The following is a 22,544-nucleotide window of genomic DNA, read 5'->3' as shown; positions in this document are numbered from 1 at the left end:
AGTAATGTCCTCTGTCTCAATGGCCACATGCAGTGCCGTGTCTCCCCACGTGTTGATCCGGCTCTTCTGAACCTCTGGTTCATTAATGTAAATTTCCACAACACGCTCCCATTTTCGATTCTTCACTGCAGAACGCAGTTCCATTTCCTTGCTCGTCATCAAATCGAGCCATTCCATTTTGGGGGGAAAAAAATGGAACTCTGCCGATTCAAACTAAAACTGATTTCACGACTATCTTATGTGGGGGTGCAAGGGATCGATGGAGCCATCAGCAGGAATTAATTAATGATGACTGAGACCAGACGGGCCTTTGTGATGATTTAAGTAGGCAAGCTAAAGCCGTATAATATCATGGCCCCATGATGGGAGGAATATTACTTTCGTCTCATCCGCTGGAAAGAATCTATATTATAATAACCTTGAAAATCTTAATGTGGGCCCCTTTTTCATATATTCCACTTGTCTGCTTTAAGATCAACATAAACAAGCTGCACATCGGTGTGGCTTTACCAAAAGAAAAAAGAGGGCTGGGCAATTCATCTTATCATGCAAGTTTCAATTTGACGGTAAATAACACTACTTCTGGTCTTTACCATTAAATTTGAGTAGATTAAAAAGTTAGGTAAGTTTATCAATTATAATTCATGAGATTTAATCTTCCAAAAATATCCCTGTGTAATATTAGATTATATATCAGTTTATAAAATGTCTAAATTAGTTTAAAAATGATAAATATGAGAAACTAATTAAATGGATCGAGCTGTTATATATGTATGATCAAATTCAAATCCTAATTAGTTCCTATATTAAAAATTAGAGGGAGTATCACTATATGTATACTTTTTTTTCCATTTTAAGGGATATTTCAAGTATAAGTTTTTTAAAGTAAAAATAATGCTTATGCTTCCTGCATGTTCAAGGAAAAATAAAAAGATACCTGATGAGAAAGAGAAAATTGAATGACACGTTTGTTTGTTTGCTTTTCGTGTTTCATGCATGTCTTGGGTGATTTTGATTTTCTTCTTCTCTTTCTGTTTTTTTCTTTAAAAAAAGATGCTTGTTTCTTTTTCAAAAAAAAAATGCCTATGCTTCCTGCCTTCAGTTCAAGGAAAAATAAAAGATACTGATTCCTTTCAAAAAGGAAAGAGAAAGAGAAAATTAAATGACACGTTTGTTCGTTTGCTTTTCGTGTTTCATGCATGTTTTGGATCATTTTGATTTTCTTTTTGTTTCTTTTTCAAAATGTTTCTTGTTTCGAAACCCTTTGATCATCATCTTCATCTCAATTCTAACATCTTGTTCCAAGAAAGTAGTCATGATGTGAACCTCATCCTTCATAGCAACAGAAAACCAATCGAGGAGTCAATGATAAATATTCATTCCAGAACCAGGACGTGAACCACATGCATGCTTTGATGTGGTGAAATGAGGAAACGGGTTCGGCTGCTCATCAAAATAATGAATATACAAGCTTATTATATCTGGATTGTTCAAACATGATTTGGGCGGTTGATATTTGATTTCGTTTCCATCTAAAATAAAAATAATTTTTTAATTATTATTTTTTTCAAAAAATATTTTTATTTAAAAATAATTAATTAAAAATTTTTAATCTAGACGGTTGAGACATAATGAGTTTGAGATTTATCACCTGAGTTGGTGAAATTGGATACATTTGTAGACCCCGCAAAAAAACCATTAGCAAAGTTCTATTTTGACCTAAAACAAAATAAAGTTATTTGTAGATAATCAAATACTACTGTGTCACATAATAAAATTCTCTTTATTTTGCAAAAGAAAGCATAAAAGCTATTTAAACCTCTCTTCCAATGCCTCTGCGTCTTCATTTTTCTCCTTGTTCTTCCCTTCGTCTTTATCTTTCTTCTTCTTGTTCTTCTCCTCTACCTCTGGAGAGTGGCACACGAGAAAAACTAGCTTTGAGAAGACGCCGATAGAGTGGAAATTGAGTTGCCCCGTAAAAGCAGGAAGGGATCAAAGCCAAGCCAACGTACACGGGGACATACACAGACAACTTGTTTATGGGGCCAACAAGTTCAAAGGTTTGCGCAGCACAGAAAGAAATCAACATGGTCAAAACTGAGAGAAACAGAGAAGATAAACCCAAGCACAGAGTCCGCGGCAGATGTCTTCGGTAGCGATCGGGCCGATCACTTTGAGAGCCGTAAATGGCGAGAAAGGCGGCGAGGGAAATGACGGAGGAGCCAAAGGAAACCAGTGCCGTGATAACAAATATGAGGAATTCATAACGGTTGCCTACAATCGGCCTGCCGTTGCCTTCGTCGTAGCCTCCCGGGATCTGGTAGCACGTTCCAAAGGTAACGCCGGACATAAGCGTCGCCGCCACTATGTAATTTCCGGGTATTTGATTCACCCATTGGTTGGTTTTTTGCACCAGATCATGGTGTTCCTCCTCGAAGACCATCACCGGCGTTTTGCCTTCCTTATTTTTCCGTTTAATGAACTCCGGCGGCATCATTTCCTTCACATACTGCATACATAAATACAAACGTATGTACAGTTGAATGATAGCTACAAATTACTCGTATTAATTAAGCTAAGTGATCATATATATTCTTCTAATACTAAATATAAAACCCATTTTGTAATGTAAATTACACTATAAAATAGGTTTTATATTTAGAACCGAAGAAGTATATATATACACACACCTCAAACCAGCTGATTTCCCATTGCAAGTGAAGGACATACGTATCCATAAGCCTATGACGAGAAGGCTTGGCGACCAAGTGCAGGGCAGTATTGCCATGGACGTCGGATGCATGGTGAAGCTTCCGATTCCAGATGGATGGGTTCTTCTTGAATTGCTCCAATAGGGTTGACTGTCTCTCTTCTACCGCCACCAACATGACATTCTTCTTCTCGTCAGTTTCATCCTCAATTGCAAACGGCTTTTTTCCCAAGATTGCCCACACCATTTCGGTCGCACCATGTTTTGTTGCTCTCAACAATGGTGTCCATCTTAATAATGATGCTGCATGCGCACGCACACTTATTATCAGTTACCCACATGTAGACAAAAATAATAAAATTAATTAAATAAAGTCATTTTTTTAATTTATTTTTAGGATCCAAGTACCTTGATATGAAGGACCTAGCCTTCGTAAGTTCGCCGGATGATCGTCATCCCTCCCCAACAACTCCATCTCCATCAAATCATCGAAAAAAGCGTCATTGTCTACCAGTTGTTCCATGATCCGCCCACCAAGTACATGTCTCCTTTTCTTCCCTGCCAACCACGGACAGACGTGTTAAGCTTTTGAGTCATTTTTTAGTTGTGATCTATAAAATACAAGGTGAATAATATGCGAGGAGTTTTGTTACGACTTACATGAAACGTATATGATTAAAAGTACCTTGATATGAAGGACCTAGCGTTGGTAAGTTCGCCGGATGATCGTCATCCCTCCCCAGCAACTCCATCTCCATCAAATCATCAAAAAAATCGTCATTGTCTAGCAGTTGTTTCATGATCTGCCCACCAAATACATGTCTCCTTTTCTTCTCTGCCAACCACAGACAAACATGTTAAGCTTTTGAGTCATTTTTTAATCGTAATTTATAAAATACGAGGTACATATATGTGAGGAGTTTTGTTTCGACTTACATAAAACGTACGTCATTAAAAGTGCTTATAATCATAATTCCAGACAAGTCTTCCTACTTCCATATGTAAATCCTTTTTAACTAATTTTCACATATAGTTAAATTATAACTAAATATGCCTCAAATTGATAATTTTTGATCAAGTTTATTCTTATTAAAATTCTCTCCCTGTATGTATAAATAATTTTTAACCCTGAATCTTCTTTCTTTCTTTTCTTTCCAATGATAATTAAATAAGAGTAAGATTGAAAAATAATTATTAATAAGTAATAACCCCTCAAATGTACTTATGTTTCGAACTAAAAATATTTCTTCTATAAGCAACTTATAATAAGGAGTCGAATATTGGTAAATGAAAAGATCTAATTAAGCATTAAAATTAATAATTAATTACCTGTGGTACTTCTTAAAAAGGAGAATCCGAAGGGAGCTTCATGGGTGGGAAGCTGATCAGGTTGTCCAGCAAAATCCGGGAGACAAATCGGGATGACTTCAGAAATAGGAGTATGATCATTACGACAGCAACATCATTTTAATTAAGAAAAATTAATCTTCTCGGCTGCTTTAACTTTTAAGTCAGTCATGACCAGTGATTTAATTATGATTGAGTACGACTCAGTTTCTACATATTTAACTGCCTTTAAAATGTTAACATTGATTCCCTTTATAAATTTTTCCACTCAAAAAATTAAAAACTCCTTTTAGAAATTTTATCCTTGTCATCCATTGCTGTATCCAACTTGGCCATAGGGGGGGGGGGGGACAAAAGCTGAATGAGCGGCCGCATCAGACATGACTTCGCATGAGGAGAGAAGGTGGGGTGGAAAATTATGACCCAAGGAATCCTAACTTTAATTCACTTTTTTTTTTTGTACTTTCTAATTTACTTTTTAAAATACTTATATTAATTACGTATATCAAAGAATTTTCAGTTAAAGATAGTCATGATTATATTAAAAAAAATACTTTAAGAAAATAAACTCATATTTGTTACAAATAACTAGTTTAAATAATTTTTTTAATCTATTAGTTAGTTTAGTAACTCTTATATTAAAGGTTAAAGATAGTAATTAATTAATAAAAATAAAACTAAATAAAAAAAGAAAATTAATTAAAATTCCAGATGGATTGATGGAGGTGGGCGCACTTACAGTGGTAGAGAAGACTCTCCCACAAACTAAGGGGAGTGCCACTCCTAAATGCCGAAGGAATAGAGGCCAGGATGTCCAGAGGTGCCTGCCCTTTTTCATCGATGATGGAAATCATGCCGGGAAGTAGACGCATTAATAGCAATGATAATTCTGCATTAAAGATGAATTCAATTCAATTATTGTATCTTGTTCTTAATATAAAATCTAGTTTGACTTTTATTTTAATTCTAAATATAAGACCTCAATCTATTTTGTCTCTTATATTTATGTATTTTTTTAGTAGTCTTTCTAATAATGATAGTTTTAACCAATATATTTGATTAGTAAAGATATTTTAGGGAAGATAATACCTACTTACTCTTCCGGTCCTAAATGTAAGACCCTTAAGTGTGTATAAGGGTCTTACATTTAGGATCGGAGGAGTATTATAAATAACTAACTTAACCTATTTTCTTAATCTACTTAAATTAGTCAACCAACTCTTATATTTAAAATCAGAGGTACTATATTACTATATAAAAAGCTAGATAACTAACTAATTTATGTATATTAAGAAAATTATTTAAATTAGTCATTTGAAATAAATATATGTTATTTTTTCTTGACACAGCCTTGTTAATCATGGGTACTTGAATTACTATAGTAACTCCTCGACATGTGCAATCACCATAAAAATCAATCAAAGGAAAAATAGATAAATACTCCTTTGGTATTTATAAGGCATTTCTAACATGTTTCACACAAACCAAGAAAAATCTTAAACTGCATTAACTCTTTATTAAAATATAGCAACTTTCTAACTTTATCCATATTTAATACATATTCCTTTAAAAAAAAACAACTATCTACACTATAATAAATGAATGACAATATAATACGTTCATGATAAAAATTTACTGAAATGACTTATAAATAAGACTAAAAAAAACCTTCTCTCTTTGCCCTATAAATAGGACCATAGGAGTATTAAAAAAAAAGTTAATTGAGGTCTTATATTTATGACTCAATTAAATTTTTAACTGATTCCTATGTTAAAAATTGGAAGTAGTATATACTTTAGTACTATTTATCAAGCAAAGGATTCCATTAATTAACTAAACCATCATAGAATGTCATTTGGAATAACGTATTATTCCATTCCGTTCGATCCTAGACAAACAATACCTCTGGTCCAAAATATATTAGTCCTTTTTAAACATATATCATCATTAGAACTATGGAAGAAAAAATAACTTGTAATTAAACCCGTCTTCAATTATTAAGGATTTGAAAGAAAGAGAGAAAAATATGAGGATTCATATTTAAGCATTAATTAAAGGGATAAAATTAGCAAATAAGTATTCATTATTCTCAGAATAATTTATACTATGGATTAAAAAAAATTTCTAAAAAGTAACTTACATTTTATGGTGAAGGGAGTAGAAGACCTAATTAACTAACTTATTTTTAAAATAAGTAAAATCACAGACCGAAGTACTTTCGCTGAATGGTCACGTGAAGTACAGATTCCCCATTGGGCTTCACGCAAGGAGCTGTGGCATGCTCATGTCCTGCATAGTCATAGAGAAGGAGGAAGGCCGCCGGGTGACCATGAACAGCAGCCAAGAACAAAGGCGTCTCTCCCTCGTTGTTGCGCACCAGAAGCTTAATAATCAGCATTCAATATCATCATCATCATCATCAATAAGTTTTAAATTTTATATAAAACAAGTGACGTCTCAATATATAGTATAAAATAATGTGAGTTTAAATTTTTTGGGTTAATATAATCTTTGATAACTCAAATTTGTTCTCATTTTAATTTTGGTCTCTTAAGTTTCAAACTATAGATTTTGGCCATTCAATAGACAAGACGGTTTAAGTTTTTGTTGAATTATAGGAACCAATATTTTAAACGGAAAGAAACTTGAGAGACCTAAACCAAAATAAAAACAAATTTGAAGGACAAACAATTGTATGAACCTAAATTTTTTAATATTTTTTTTAAAAATATCTAAAACTGCACAGTTAATATATATCTATATATATATCTATATATCTAGAAATTGTGAAGAATTCAAAACTGCAGCATTAGATATATGTCACCTATTTTTTGTAAAATCTAATAATGAATAGGGGGAGAAAAAACATTTCAAAAGTTGAAGCACTAGAGATGGATGCCCCCTTGCCCCTCTCTATGCTAGTTACACTCTGCAACGTTAATAATTAGAGTGAAATATTCTAACCACTAATTTATTTTGCTATAATTACACATATTTTCTCTCAAATTTAAAAATATATATTTTAGTTCAGACCATTAATATCGTTAAAAAATAATTTTAAAAAAAGAATCATGAAGCATGTTTTTAATTAAAAACAGAATAATTAAGATTCAATCTCATCACGCAGATGCGTGTGCATCATGTAATCAATAAAAGAGATTGAATTAATTACGGCGCGGGTTCTGTGTTGTGCGGTGGAAAGGGCATCAAGGATGCGGCGACACAAGGGGGAAGAGCCCCTATCGGCGGCGCAGTGAAGAGGAGTGTTGCCCCACTGATTCCTGGCTGACAGAATCTCCACGACGTCTTCTTCACGTCTGGGCATTTCTTCGAACAGCTCATCGACGGTGCGGGGTGGTGTCCCATAAATGATAGCTGCGTGCAGCACAGTGTCAGCCCACTTGTTCATCTTGGCCAGCCACAGCTCCGCACATGGCGGCAGGCCCCTCATTGTGCGCAGCACAGCCCCCCAATTGCGCATCCTTAACCCAAGACGCAATTCTCTAATTGCCTCATTCTTCTTAACCTCCCCATCCAAATTCATCTCTCTCCGATGTGTATAGACAGACACGCGCACACAATTCAACAGGATCTCTGCAGAAGAGATCTATATATAGGCTCCATCTAACACACACCACTATTATATTGCTGTTTCTTATATATCACTCCGTTCCTATTTATAACTTACTTATACCAAAAACATATTGAATTGGTATTTTTTTTTTTAACAGTTGCCTTTGTTAAAGAAAGAGCACTAACAAATATGTTTTAGGGAGAATTACAATAAAGCCTCAAAAAAGAAATATAATTACTAAAAAATTCTATGACAACTGAGCAGTCTGTAATCATAATAAGTTTTATAATAAAGAGCGGCAACTTCTAACTTGTTATTGAAATATTTTTGGTATTTATTTTCTTTTCTAAGGACCTTATTGTAATTATCCTTATACTTTATATTTCTCTCATATATTTATCTTATCTCTCTCTACGTTTAGGATAAAACTTAAAAAAATTTATTAATTATCCTACAAGTTACTTATATTTAGAAAATAACTTTTTTTTTTGCTACAAATAACTTATAAATAGTAACAGAGTAACATTCGTGTGCGTCGTTATGTAGCTTCCTTATTTCTTGTTGCTCCAAACAAGTCTGCTTCCTTTCTACACTTCTGGCCAAATTATTCTTTTCTTGGTGTAAGACAAAATAAAGCAAACAAGGGAGTTAAAGGACCCCGCCATCTGCCAACAAAAGTTAGTCTAGTTGGTAAAGAGTCGACTCATAACCTATAAAGTTGTAAGTTCAAATGTCACTGCCGATGTGAGGACCTTGTTGGTAGACGATCTTTAAGTACCTTTGTAAGTGTTCTCTTAGTCTGAAACATACCCTGATCCTGGTGAACCTCTGGAACTCAGTCCACCTAAACTTTTTTCCAACAAAAAAAAGGACCCCGCCATCTATCCGTCTTATGCTGGACTTTATTGATTACCAATCTCATTACTCATTCCGTTTCTTTTCATCGGGAATAACTATCAAAATCACACTATTCAAAATATTAGTTAAATTTAATTAAAAGCGACAAATATATAAGTAATTTTTCCCTTACTTATAAAAAAAGTAAAAGAGAGATAATGAGTAAATATTTAGTATAAATAAGAATAATTTATTGCACATGAATAATAAGTGAAGTGTGTATCTATATATATATATATATAATAATGAGGGTAAAATGAAAAGATCAGTTTAAAATTTTAGACCAAAAAATTTATTACCTTTAAACCACGTGCATTGTGAGACCATGGCCGGTTGCATCCGACTGCGTCCAAGAGGCCGGGTCCTATTATCCAAAAAGAAAAAAAAGAGGCCGGGTCCGGCAAATTAAAGAAACAGAAATTAAAATGTTGACCTTCCACATGAAATATTACTCATTTAGAAAATAGCAAATCATATTATTTATATATATATATATATATATATCATAAACAATAATAGGGCTCGACTCAGTTTGCAATTTTACATAAGACACCCGTGCTCAACCACAAATTAACAAGAGAATTATTAATTAAGACGACAAAATAATGGGAAAATAACAAAAAAATCTATTGAATTTCAAAAAGATAAATAAGTTATGCTGACTATTTTTTGTAATAGTTTTGACAAGTTAAAATATATTAATATTAGCTATTTATCATTTTGGAATTCAAATAGTATTTTTTTAAATCATTTTTCCTGGAAATTTGTGATATGATTAAATAAAAATAAAGTGTGTGCATAATACATACCATATTATTATTATACTCTGATCAAATGATCAATTATATTAAAACAAAAAGATAATTACATAAAATTTAGTGATATTTCCCGATCTCCTATTCTAATGGCCAATGTACAATTGCATATGAAAATATGTATTAGAAATATATAATCCTTATATATTATTTATAAACTTTCGTGTATATATGAGGGAATTGAAAGCCAAAGGAAAGCACAATTAGCTGATTTGCATTTGAATTTTAATTGTGCCATTTTGATTAACAGAAATTCCAAACGAATCAGATGCTTCCTACTTTTCTTTTTGTCTGTCTCACTTGCTTGGAATGTAATCCATCCATGTTCTTCACTTTTATCGCATCATCCATTGAAGACAAGTCAACAAGTGGGGAAAAGTAATTCCCCTAAAAAAAAAAACAGAGAAAGGGAAAGACAATTAGTTTCTTCTTTTTGGATCATCATCCCTTCATTTCTCTTTTCGTGTTTCTTCTTCTTTTTGTTTAAATTTTCACAGACAGATTTATCTGTAAATTATATAAAACGTATTAAATAATTAACTTGAATGGAACACGGTCCTATTTAATTAAATTGGTATTTTTTTTAAAAAAAATTGCCCTTATTAAAGAAAGGGTATTAACAATATGTTTTAGGAAGAATTGCAATAAAGTTTCAAGAAAGAAATATAATTACTAAAACATTCTAATGACAACCAATCAACTTATAATGATAAATTCTATAGTAGGGAATGACAACTTTTAACTTGTTACTGGAACTTTTAGTATTCATTTTCTTTTCTTAGGATCTCATTATAATTATTCCTATGTTTTATATTTATCTCGACATTTATTAAGTCGATAGGGACAAAATTTAAAAAAAATTATTAATTACCTTACAAGTTACTTATATTTATAAAATAACTTTTTTCCCTACAAATAACTTATGAATAGTAACAGAATAATATGTGTGTGTATATAGCTTCCTTACTTCTTGTTGCTCCAAACAAGTCTGCTTCCTTTCTACACTTCTGGCCATATTATTCTTTTCTTGGTGTAAGACAGAATAAAGCAAACAAGGAAGTTAAAGAACCCCGCCATCTATCTGTCTTATGCTGGACTTTCTTGATTGCCCATCTCATTACTCATTCCGTTTCTTTTCATGAGGATTAACTATCAAAATCATACTATTCTTTTACCAAAAAAAAAAAGCATACTATTCAAAATATTAGTTAAATTTAATTAAAAGCAACAAATATGTAAGTAATTTTTTCCCTTACTTATGAAAAAACTAAAAGAGAGATAATGAGTAAATATTTAGTATAAATAAGAATAATTTATTGCACATGAATAATAAGTGAAATGTGTGTGTATATATATATATATATATATATATAAAATAATGAGGGTAAAATGAAAAGATTAGTTTAAAATTTTAGACAAAAAAAAATTTATTACCTTTAAACCAGGTGTATTTGTGAGACCATAGCCGGTTGCATCCGACTGAGTCCAAGAGGTTGGGTCCTATTATCCAAAAAGAAAAAAAAGAGGGTCCGGCAAATTAAAGAAACAAAAATTAAAATGTTGACCTTCCACATGAAATATTACTCATTTAGAAAATAGCCATATCATATTATTTATATATATATATCATAAATAATAATAGGACTCGACTCAGTTTGTAATTTTACATAAGACACGTGTGCTCAACCACAAATTAACAGGAGAATTAAGACGACAAAATAATGGAAAAAAACAAAAAAAATCTATTGAATTTCAAAGAGATAAATAAGTTATGCTGACTATTTTTGTAATAGTTTTGATTACTATTGTAATAGTTTTGACAAGTTAAAATATATTAAAATTAGTTATTTATCATTTTGGAATTCAACTAGTATTTTTTTAATCCTTTTTCCTGGAAATTTGTGATATGATTAAATAAAAATAGAGTGTGTGCATAATACATACCGATTTATTTGGTCATTTAATTTTGGTCATTTAATTTACGGTTAATAAAAATAAGGTGTGTGCATAATGCATACCATTTTTTAACATTACAAATTCAATTTGGTCATTTAATTTTAAAAAATATATTTTTAATCTATTAACCGTAAAATTCCCAACAAAAAAAACAGTAAGATTTTAAATATTGATAAAACATTCCCAAATATTAACATAATATATTTAATTTTTAAAAAAATTATGATTATTACAAAAAATAGTCAGTTAGGCTGATAATTTTAGAATTAAAGGATAAAATGCATGTTTTTTTAAAGCTAAGAGACCAAATTAAAACCTTATATAAACTTAAAACACTAAATGTATATTTTAATTTGGGAAAATCCCAAAAAAGTGATTACTGAATTTCAAAATACCAAATCAGGAATTACTACAAAAATGGGTTGTTATTTGCTCTTTGAATGTAATCATTTTCTTTATGAGTGTAATAACTAATACTGATTTAGAATTTTGAAATTCAGCTATCACTTTTTTGGGATTTTCCCTTTTAATTTTAATTTTTTTCTTGAATGCATGATTGCACCGTTGATTTATTATTTATGAGAACAATTCATCAAATCATTATTAACTCTGAATCTTCTTTCTTTCTTTTCTTCCCAGTGATAATTAAATAAGGTTAAGATTGAAAAAATAATTATTAATAAGTAACAACCCTCTAAATGAACTTATGTTTCGAACTAAAAATATTTCTTCTATAAGCAACTTATAATAAGGAGTCGAATGGTAAATGAATTATTATTTATTTATGCTTCGAGGCATGCAAGTGCAGGTTCAAAAAAAGATCTATTTAAGCATTAACATTAGTAACTAATTACCTATGGTACTCCTTAAAATGGAGAATCCGAAAAGAGCTACACGCATGGGAAACTGATCATGCTTTCCAGCATAATGCCAATCTGAACGCGCCCAAAACGCCCAAAGCAGAGGCCAGGGACGAGCCGGGATGACTTCAGAAATAGGAGTATGATCATTACGTCAGCAACGTCATTTCAATTAATTCTCTATTCATACAATAATATTATCATAATGATACCACTAATGATAATAATAATCTCAATGTTAAAATCACATTTGCTCTTTTAATTTTATACAATATTTTAGTTTGATCTCTTAAATTAAAAAATTATATTTTTAGCTTTTTAATTCTAAAATTATTAGTATTAAATGATAATTTTTTATATAAATCATTGTTGTTTTGAAAATTAAACTTAATATATTTTTATTTAAAAATTTGTTATTAACGTCCAAGATCTCAATATTATCATTTTTTATAAACAGTTTTAGGGTTAAAAGACTAAAAAAATACTTTTTAAAGTTAAGCAATGAAACTGAAACTTTTTGTATGGCTGAAAAACTAAAAATATACTTTAACTTACTTCCAAACAATATTTCCAATTGTTAATATAAGAATTATATAAGTAATTTGGGAAGATTAAAGAAACTAATTTAGTTGGTCAATTTGTAATAAATGTGTGATAAATTTTTCCTAAATTACCTTCTTTAGTAATGTGCATTGGAATTATTTCTTGATGAAACCTCTTACAGTCAATAGAGATATTTTAGATAAAATATTATAAATTTAGGAAAAAAAATAAATTAAAATCTTATATTTAGGGCAAAATTTAATCTTCTAGTTAAGCACCAGATGCAGTATTATACATGACTAGATGGAGTACATCTTTTTGAAAAGTTAAGGTTAGGTTTTTAACTGTAATTTTCGGTGTTTGAAAAAAGAAAAAAGAGAGCTTATAAATTGAAACATAAGAGCTTTAATTTGTCACATGACTAAATTGAGATCGCTTACAGGGTACCAAAGCCTCTCCCACCACCTCAGGCGAGGGGCACTCCTGAACGCCGAAGGAATAAAGCTCAGGATGTACAGAGGTGTCTGCCCTTTTTCATTGATGATGGAAACCAGGTCGGGGAGGAGACGCATTATTCGGAATGATAATTCTGTATTAATGATCAATTCAAGTCAATTATATTACTATAGAAGGCTAGATAACTAACTAATTTATGAATATTATAAAAACCAATTAAGTTAGTTATTTATAATAAGTATATATTATTTTTTCTAAAATAACTTTTTTAGTCACGTGTGTTCGCATTACAATAGTAATTCTTTGACATGTGTAATCATTATTTTAAGGGCAAAATGAATAAATATTTTAAAAAAATAGTTTTGAGTCTTATATTTATGATTCAATTAAATTTCTAATTAACTGTTATATTAAGAATCGAAACACTCTAATACCTTTTATCAAGCAAAGGATTTCATTAATTAACTAAACCATCATAGAATATAATTTTGAATAAAATATTATTCTATTCAGTCCTAAATAAACAATACCTCTGGTCCAAAATATATAAGTCCTTTTTAACCATGTCATCATTACTAGAACTATGCTAAACACGTCTTCGATTGAAATTTCCCCTCTCCCTTTTACCCATATTAAGGATTTGAAAGAAAGAGAGAAAAATATGAGGAGTCATCTTTAAGCATTAATTAAAGGGATAAAATTAGCAAATAAGTATTAATTATTCTCAAAATAATTTATACTATGGATTAAAAAAAAATTCCTAAAAAGTAACTTACATTTTAAAGCGAAGGGAGTAGAAGAACTGATTAACTAACTTATTTTCAAAGTAAGTAAAATCACAGACCGAAATACTTTCGCTGAATGGTTAAATGAAGTACAAAATTCCCACTGGGCTTCAGGTAGGGAGTTGTGGTATGCCTAGGTTCTACGAAGTCACTGAGAAAGCAGAAGGCCCTTGGGTGACCATGAACAGCAGCGAAGAACACAAGCGTCTCTCCCTCTTTGTTACACTTCAGAACCTTAATAATCAACATTCAACATCATCATCATCATCAATAAATTTTAAATTTTATATAAAATAAGTGACATCCCAATATATATTATGAAATAATACAACTTTAAATTTTTGGGCTAATATAATCTTTGGTAATTCAAATTTGTTTTTATTTTAATTTTGGTCTCTCAAGTTTCAAAGTATAGATTTTGATCTTTCATTAGACAATATGGTATAAGTTTTTATTAAATTATAGGGACTAATATTTTAAATAAAAAAAGTTGAGAGACCAGAGCCAAAATAAAAACAAACTTAAAGGACCAAAAAATTGTATGAACATAAATTTTTTAATGATTTTTTTAAAAATATCTAACACTGCACAGTTAATATATATTTATATATATAGAAATTGTGAAGAAGTCAAAACTGCAACATTAGATATCAGAATGTCACCTACTTTTTGTAAAAAAATAAATAAATATGGGAAACAAAGTTAACTGAAATTATTTATAATAAAATTGAATTTTTAACTAGTTCATATATTTGGGACTGGAGGTAGTACGCATGTATCTATATTGGAATTAATATTTGAAGAATAACTATATTTTATTAAAATATTTGGAATTAATAGAAAAAATGAAAATTTTTGTGCATATCACCAGGATTATCATGCATTCAATGCCCAGGATTTCTTCCTTAACTATTAGAACACTGCGTTTCGGTGATGGGCGTATGGTGCTCATCGCCCGCTTAGCAGGGAAACTGGATCCTATATGATAAATATTCGTTCCACCGTGTCATATATCTTCTTAGTCCCCCCTTCATAACACATATAGGAGAGATGAAATTTTCCTTTTGTATAATTTCACAACATCCTGACTAATTACGATGTTATGGGGCAATATAATTGACCTACCTTTGACAAAAGCTCTGTAATAATTTTCATGAACAAAACCAAGGGATGAACTTTATTAAGCCTGCTGCACGGTACGCAATTTACAGAGACATTTATTACATATTTTAATATTATAAATGTTGATAAAATAATGAGGAGTAAATTCTAAATTGATCGATTTTATACTGAATAAGTGAGAACATTTAAAATAGACAATGACTCTCTTGTCCTGAATATTAATCCTAGTTAACTAATTTATGAAAGTTACAAAAAAAATTAGTTAAGTTGTTTGTATCTTTTTATCATGTAAAAGTTGCAAAGTAAATACTCCTCCGGTCCTTATTATAAGACATCATTTGACTTTTTATTTGGTCCTAATTATAAGACCCCAATCCATTTTGTCTCTTATATTTATGCATTTTTTTCCAAGATAATCCTTCTAATAATGATAGTTTTAGCCAATATACTTAATTAGCAAGGATATTTTAGGAATGACAACACTTATTTATTATAAATAACCAACTTAACTTACTTCCTTAATCTCCTCAAATAAGTCAATTGGGTCTTATAATTAGGACCGGAAGAGTAGTATGTGGTGGCTATAAAATCAAAGTCCAAAATTAATCAATGAGGGCCAGAACCAGGACGTGAACCACATGCATGCTTTGATGTGGTGAAATTAGGAAACGGGTTCGACTGCTCATTAAAATAATGAATCTACAAGCTCATTAGATCTAGATTGTTCAAACATGATTTGGACGGTTCATATTTGATTTTGTTTTCATCTAAAATAAAAATAATTTCTTAATTATTATTTTTTTCAAAAAAATAATTTTTTATCTAAAAATAATTAATTAAAAATTTTTAATCTAGACGGTTGAGACATAATGAGTTTTGGATTTATCACCTAAGTTCGTGAAATTGGATACATTTGTAGAGCCCACAAAAAATTAACCATTAGCAAAGTCGTATTTTCATCTAAAACAAAATAAAGTTATTTGTAAATAATCAAATGCTACTGTTTCACATAATAAAATTCTCTTTATTTTGCAAAGAAAGCATTAAAAACAATGTAAACTTCTCTTCCGATGCCTGTGCGTAGACCATCCCCGGAGTTTCGCCTTCCCTGTTTCGCTGTTCACTGAACTCCGGCGGTCACATGCTGCATACATAAATACATACGTACAGTTGAATAATGGTAGCTAGAAATCAGTCGTGTTAATTAAGCTAAGTGATCATGCGCGCGCACACACACACCCCCCAAACCAGTGAATTTCCCATTGCATGTAAACGGCAGGCATAGGTGCATTACTATGACGAGAAAGCTTGGCGACCAAGTGCAAGGCAGTATTGCCATGGACGTCGGATGCATGGTGGAGCTTCCCATTCCAGATGGACGGCTTCTTCATGAATTGCATCAATAGGGTGGACTGTTTTCTCTTCTACCGCCACCAACATCACATTCTTCTTCTCATCAGTTTCATCCTCAAATTGCAAATGGCTTTTTTTCCAAGATTGCCCACACCATTTCGATCGCACCATATTTTGTTGCTCTCAACAATGGTGTCCATCCTAATAATGATGCTGCATGCGCATGCATACATATATCTTACTTATAAATCAGTTGCCCACATGTAAACAAAAAAAATAAAATTAATTAAAGAAAGTCATTTTTTAAAATTTATTTTAAAGATCCAAGTACCTTTATATGAAGGACACAGCATTGCTAAGTTCGCCGGATGATCGTCGTCCATCCCCAACACGTCCATCTCCATCAAACTATCACAAAAAGCGTCATTATCTACCAGTTGTTTCATGATCAGCGATCCAAATACATGTCTCCTTTTCTTTTCTGCCAACCATAAACAGACATGTTAAGCTTTTAAGTACTGTTTTTAATTGTGATTTATAAAATACGAAGTGAATATATATGTGAAAAGTTTGTTTTGACTTACATGAAATGTGATTAAAAATACTTATGATCGTGATTCCGAACAAGCCTCCCTACTTACCATATGTAAATCCCTTTTAACTGATTTTCACATATCAAGTGGTGATAGTTAAATTATAATTGAATATATCTTAAATTGATAATATTTTTTCGAGTTTATTCTTATTAAAATTCTCTTCCTGTATGTATAAATCATTTTTAACTCTGAATCTTCTTTCTTTGTTTTCTTCCCAATGATAATTATTAAATAAAGGTAAGGTTGAAAAAATAATTATTAATAAGTAATAACCCCCTAAATGAACTTATGTTTTGAACTACAAATATTTCTTCTATAAGCAGCTTATAATAAGGAGTGGAATATTGGTAAATGAATTATTACTTATTTATGCTTCGAGGCGTGCAAGTGCAGGTTTCAAAAAAAGATCTAACTAAGCATTAAAATTAATAATTAGTTACCTATGGTACTCCTTAAAAAGGAGAATCCGAAAAGAGCTTCATGGTTGGGAAGCTAGCTGATTAGGCTGTCCAGCATACTTCCAATCTGAACACGCCCAAAACGAACGCCAGGGACGAATCGGGATGACTTCGGAAAGAGAGATATTAGGCACTTCCAGAGTACCAGCTCATCTAAACTCTACCCAATAAGAATGAGGCAACTCAGATAATGTTTAACCCATGTGTCAGCCAATTATTTCTATTAATTTGTTGTTTTAAAAAATTAAAAATGCCTAGGTACCATGATCTTCATTACTGCCCTCCACATCTCTCTCCATTTTTCTATCTCAGATTCTCACTTCCTCCATCTTCGACCTCCTCATTAGCGACTCTCCACCAGTGACGGCGGCGGCGGCGGCGACTCTCCACCGGCAAGGGCGGCAGACACTCTCTACTAACGACGCGGGGAAAATTATCGATATGCACCGATGACCGCGGCGACGATATCCACCGACGACCACAGTGATTCTTGTCTCTCCTAGCGACTCTCACATGGCGACTCGTCAGAACCCATTGATAGGTTGTAGGTCACTAGGTCAGTTCGGTTGTCCTTTTTACCCCTTTCCACTTTGAGGATCTGAATCAACAATGTTTCTGCTTCTTAATTCATTGTCGCCTCCAACACTTGAATAAATAAAAAAATTAAATTAATCATTTTTTCACTTGTGTCCTTATTAAAGAGAGGGTATTAAAACTACATTTTATAATTTTTTTACATATTTATTTTATCTCTCTTTATGTATTTATTAAGTCAACAAGGATAAAATTAGAAAAATTATTAATTAGCCTACAAATGACTTATATTCAGAAATAAATCTTTTTTATAAACAATTTATAAATAAAAACAGAGTAGTATATGAAAAATTTACTCACAGATAAAACCTCTCCCGGGGAGAAAACCCACCCCTATGGCTTTCACGCACAAACCACACTGGAGCAAAGCCTGCGAGCTCCCCCTTGCTGGGCTCATTAAAGTAGAGTTCAATTAGTTTATATAAAGATCATAACCTCTCCTTTTTCTTTGCATTAATATTTGTAAGACAGGTAAAGTTGAGATTTTATTAATTCCCGAGTTTAAGAGGAGGACCACAAAACAAAATTTAAAAACAGATACGCGTCGCATACCCTTGAAGTTGATCGCGTAATCCAAAATAATAATAATAATGATGATGATGATGATGATTATTATTATTATTATTATTAATTGGAAAGGAACAAGTAAAAGGAAAACTCTGAGAAATACGTTCCAATTGGCGATTATCAAAAAGACACCCAGAAAAAACACAGTCAGTACTCTCACATCACAGAAAATAATAAAAGAGACCTCTTGCTTTCCTTATACAATAAACAAAATGATGAAACCCATAAATTATTCATGATGGAATCAATTCCAGTGCTCATGCCACGGTGTTTCTTCTTGGAGCTCAGCCATCAAATCTTATTGCCCTCATCGTTTGGTTGATTCATGAAGTAAGAAGGCGTAAGTTCGTGCACATGCGTGCTGTGAATGAATAATGTAAATATGGGATATATAGAAATATATTTATATATGTGTGCAATTTAATAATCGGTTAAGTTTCACTCAATACTCTCAAGTATTGTGTCAACAGTACTTATACACTTACAAACATTCTAAACTTAAGATATTGAATGTTAAATGGAAAAAAAAATAGTTGAACTAACTTCAAACTAGATATACCCACCAACCCGTAAGCAAAGATATGTCCAAAATCAAAAAGTATAATCATACATTTTTTTGGATGGCAAAAAAAAAAATATTTTTTAATTTTATATAATTAAACACACACATGTATATAAACATGTTAATACCAAATTTGATCTTGGTACTAAAAATAAGATTGGATCTTGGATGCATAAAAAAAAAAATTAGGGTATTAGATGTACCGGAAAAATAAGATCACCCTCGTAAATGTACTCTCAAGAAAACTCGCGGTGGTCTTTAAAGCTGACTCTTTCTACGGTTGGTCTCCTCATCCTTATTATTCTTCTGGTGACTGGCGCTCGGAATTTTTCTTCTATTCTTTCTGTTACTTCTTCAACATCAATTTCTGGCCGGTCGACATAGAATGGTCTGGAGAATGGCACAGTTGCAAGGCTAGCTACGAGAAGTTGCCAGAAAAGTGGGATTTGCGTTGCAGTGTAAAAGCAAAGAGGTATGGAAGTGAGAGAAAGGTACAAAGGGATACACCTAGACGGATTTGCATTGGGTGCTCATCAGGTGACGAGCACCCAATGCTCATCACCCATCTGGACCGTCCAGATTAGATCTGGACGGTCCGGATTTATTTTTATTTTTATTTTTATTTTTTTAAAAATAATTATTTTAATAGGTATAAGATAAAAAATAAAGATAATCTTATAACTATCATTTTTTAAAAATATAATTTTTTTCTATTTTAAAATAATTATTTAATAATATTAAATCTGGACCGTCCAAATTAAATCTGGACGGTCCAGATTGCTCATCAGGTGATGAGTATTGGGTGCTCATCACCTGATGAGCACCAAATGGGAACCCCACCTAGACTTGTGGTTGGGATAAAGCTTAAAGACGTGGCCAGCACAGAAGGAAATCAACATGGAGACAAACAAGGAGAAAAAGCCAACAAGAAGTTTCAAGGGCAAAGCTCGACGATAATGCTCGTATTGATTACTTGGTGAAGAGTAAGTGGCAAGAAAGGCAGCCAAAGAAGTGATGGAGAAGCAAAAGGAAACAAGCCCGGTTATAGCAAACAATTGAAATGCAGCGGTGCTAGATCCTACAATTAGTGTGCCCTTTTGGCCGTCATAACCCCCTGGGATTTGCAAGCACGACGCAGACGTAACACTGGAAATAAGGGTGGCGGCAACCATGTAATTCCCACACATTTCCTTCACCCACTGGTTACTTTCTCCCAACATCCCTCGGTGTTCCTCCACGAAGTAAGCAGGAAGTAAGCAGGCATAAGTTTCTGCACATACTGGGAATGAATATTGTTAATATGGGATACATAGATGCAATTTAATAATGGCTTAAATTTCATCCAGCACTATCAACTACCACTTCAATAACACTATCCTAAACTAATTTCTCAAAAAATACTTCAACATGTTGGATGAGCTCCTTAAACCTATCATTCTGCAATAACAAGCTTTATTTTATTAGGTGGGATTGGTTATATGGATCACATGACATACTATTGTGTATCAACAACCGAATTTTTAGATCGGTTATTAACCAAATGGTCCCGTTCAATGATTTCATTGGTCTTGCCCTGTGCCTTTTTCAGATCACTCTATAATAATTAACTCATCAAATTAATGAAACTAACCTGAAACCAATGCACTTCCCACTGCAGTAAGTGAATGACAGACACGTACATAGTGGGATTAACAGAACGCTTTGCGGACAAGTGTAACGCAGTATTTCCCTTGACATCCTTTCCATGCCTGAGGCGCTTGTCATTCCAACTTGCGTGCTTCATCAATTCCTTCAATATTTCTGATTGCCTCGCCTCTATTGCCACCAGCACTATGTTCTTCTTCTCACTGGTTTCATCATATATCGCAGAAGGCTTTCGTCTCAGGATTTCCCTCGCCAACTCCGTCGCGCCGTTTCTAGTTGCGCTCAACAATACTGTCCGTACTTCTTCAGCCCCTTCACTCCATCAAATTCAAAAAGAAAGAAATTCAGACAAATTTCTTACCCCTAGTTTTAAATTAATTAAAAATATATAGTTTTGTTAATTACCGCTGTGTTCCCGCCGGTCTGCTGGCGGTACAATGGTTCGTGGCCCTTTGGATTCTTCCTCATGAGCCGACTTTGAGAGCATATCACGTACATCTGGGTCAATGACGGCGTCGTACCAAGATTCTCCGGCTACAAGAAGTTTCATGATCTTCAAACCAAGTAGGTGTCTCCGTATGTTCTCTGCATACAAATATATGTACATTAGTAACTCTTTGTTTGGTCAGTCATATATGTTTCTTATTATTGTGTGTCCATTTCATTAATCAATATAGCAAGCAGCTCAACTCGAATCAATTAATAGCTAGTAGGGTGCGTACTAGAGAATCTGAAAACAGCTTCAAAGGTACGAATATCATCTGTAACACTTTTGTCGGTCGGTTCCTCCTCATCCATCGTCATCTCTGGATCTTCAACATCGACAGTGCTTTCTTCTCCATGATTACGATCATCATCAGTGGGAGGATTGGGCTCTTCAGCATGAATGACTTTATGATGATGCATGCATGTATTCTTATGGTTAGATGATAATGATGGATCACACACAATAACCTTATTAGTTATTCTAACTTGAATAATTAAACATATATGGAAATAATGCGCTCGTACTCACAACGGAAGTAAAGTCTCTCCAACCAGCTAAGATGAATGCCGCTGATGAATGGAGAGGGAGTAGACGCGAGGATTGTCAGAGGTGACTCGCCCTTCTCATTGGTAAGGACTGAGATGGCTGGGCAACTTTGAATTATTATCAACGACAATTCTGCAAGTAGTGCACCAAAAGAATAAAAATTAGCTAGCTAGGTAACAAGTAGCCCTTATTTGAGAGATAGCTAGTTAATTCACTGGTGTGCGTCCGAAGTATTCTCTCTTAATAGTGCAATGAAGCATAGTGTCACCGTTGTTCCTTCTCCAATACCGTTGGCTATCATCACCGGCAGCACGGTGGAGAACGAGGAAGGCCTTTCGGTTATCATGAAGAGCAGCCAAGAAGAGAGGAGTCTCTCCGTTGTCACATTACGCACCCCAATCTGCAGGGTTCAATTTATTAATATTACAGTTGAGATTAATTCCCTTTAAGTAATGAAGTTGCACAAAGAAAGACATCATTCTTCTCATTACCAGTGATTTGTGGAACAGTTTTGTGATGCGATCACAGATGACGTCTGAGCCACGAGAGGCTGCGCAGTGAAGAGGAGTATTGCCTGTGCCATTTTTCAGTGACAGAACGTCTAGGGCTTCTTCAGCTCCCCGCCGGCGGGATTTGATTACACATATCAATCGTGTGACAGTAGTAATGTCC

At 32.7% G+C, this 22,544-nt stretch overlaps 1 protein-coding gene across 1 annotated transcript; it reads right to left on the bottom strand.

Moving 5' to 3' along the window:
* Positions 1–1,873: 1,873 nt before the first annotated feature.
* Positions 1,874–7,601, bottom strand: LOC114746125 (uncharacterized). Its single transcript, XM_028934313.1, has 8 exons — positions 7,230–7,601; positions 6,266–6,440; positions 4,797–4,946; positions 4,040–4,135; positions 3,396–3,545; positions 3,119–3,268; positions 2,691–3,013; positions 1,874–2,509 (listed from the first exon to the last, which is right to left on the bottom strand). Exons 1-8 carry the CDS (start codon positions 7,599–7,601, stop codon positions 1,874–1,876), a joined length of 2,052 nt encoding a protein of 683 aa, XP_028790146.1.
* Between the last annotated feature and the right edge of the window lie 14,943 nt (positions 7,602–22,544).

The sequence above is a fragment of the Neltuma alba genome, unplaced genomic scaffold (assembly GCF_004799145.2).
Source record: "Neltuma alba isolate B1F8T4 unplaced genomic scaffold, ASM479914v2 tig00004909_pilon, whole genome shotgun sequence".
In the NCBI taxonomy this organism is placed as follows: domain Eukaryota; kingdom Viridiplantae; phylum Streptophyta; class Magnoliopsida; order Fabales; family Fabaceae; genus Neltuma; species Neltuma alba.
Note: the sequence above shows the minus strand (reverse complement) of the source record. Positions and strands in the feature narration are given on the sequence as shown.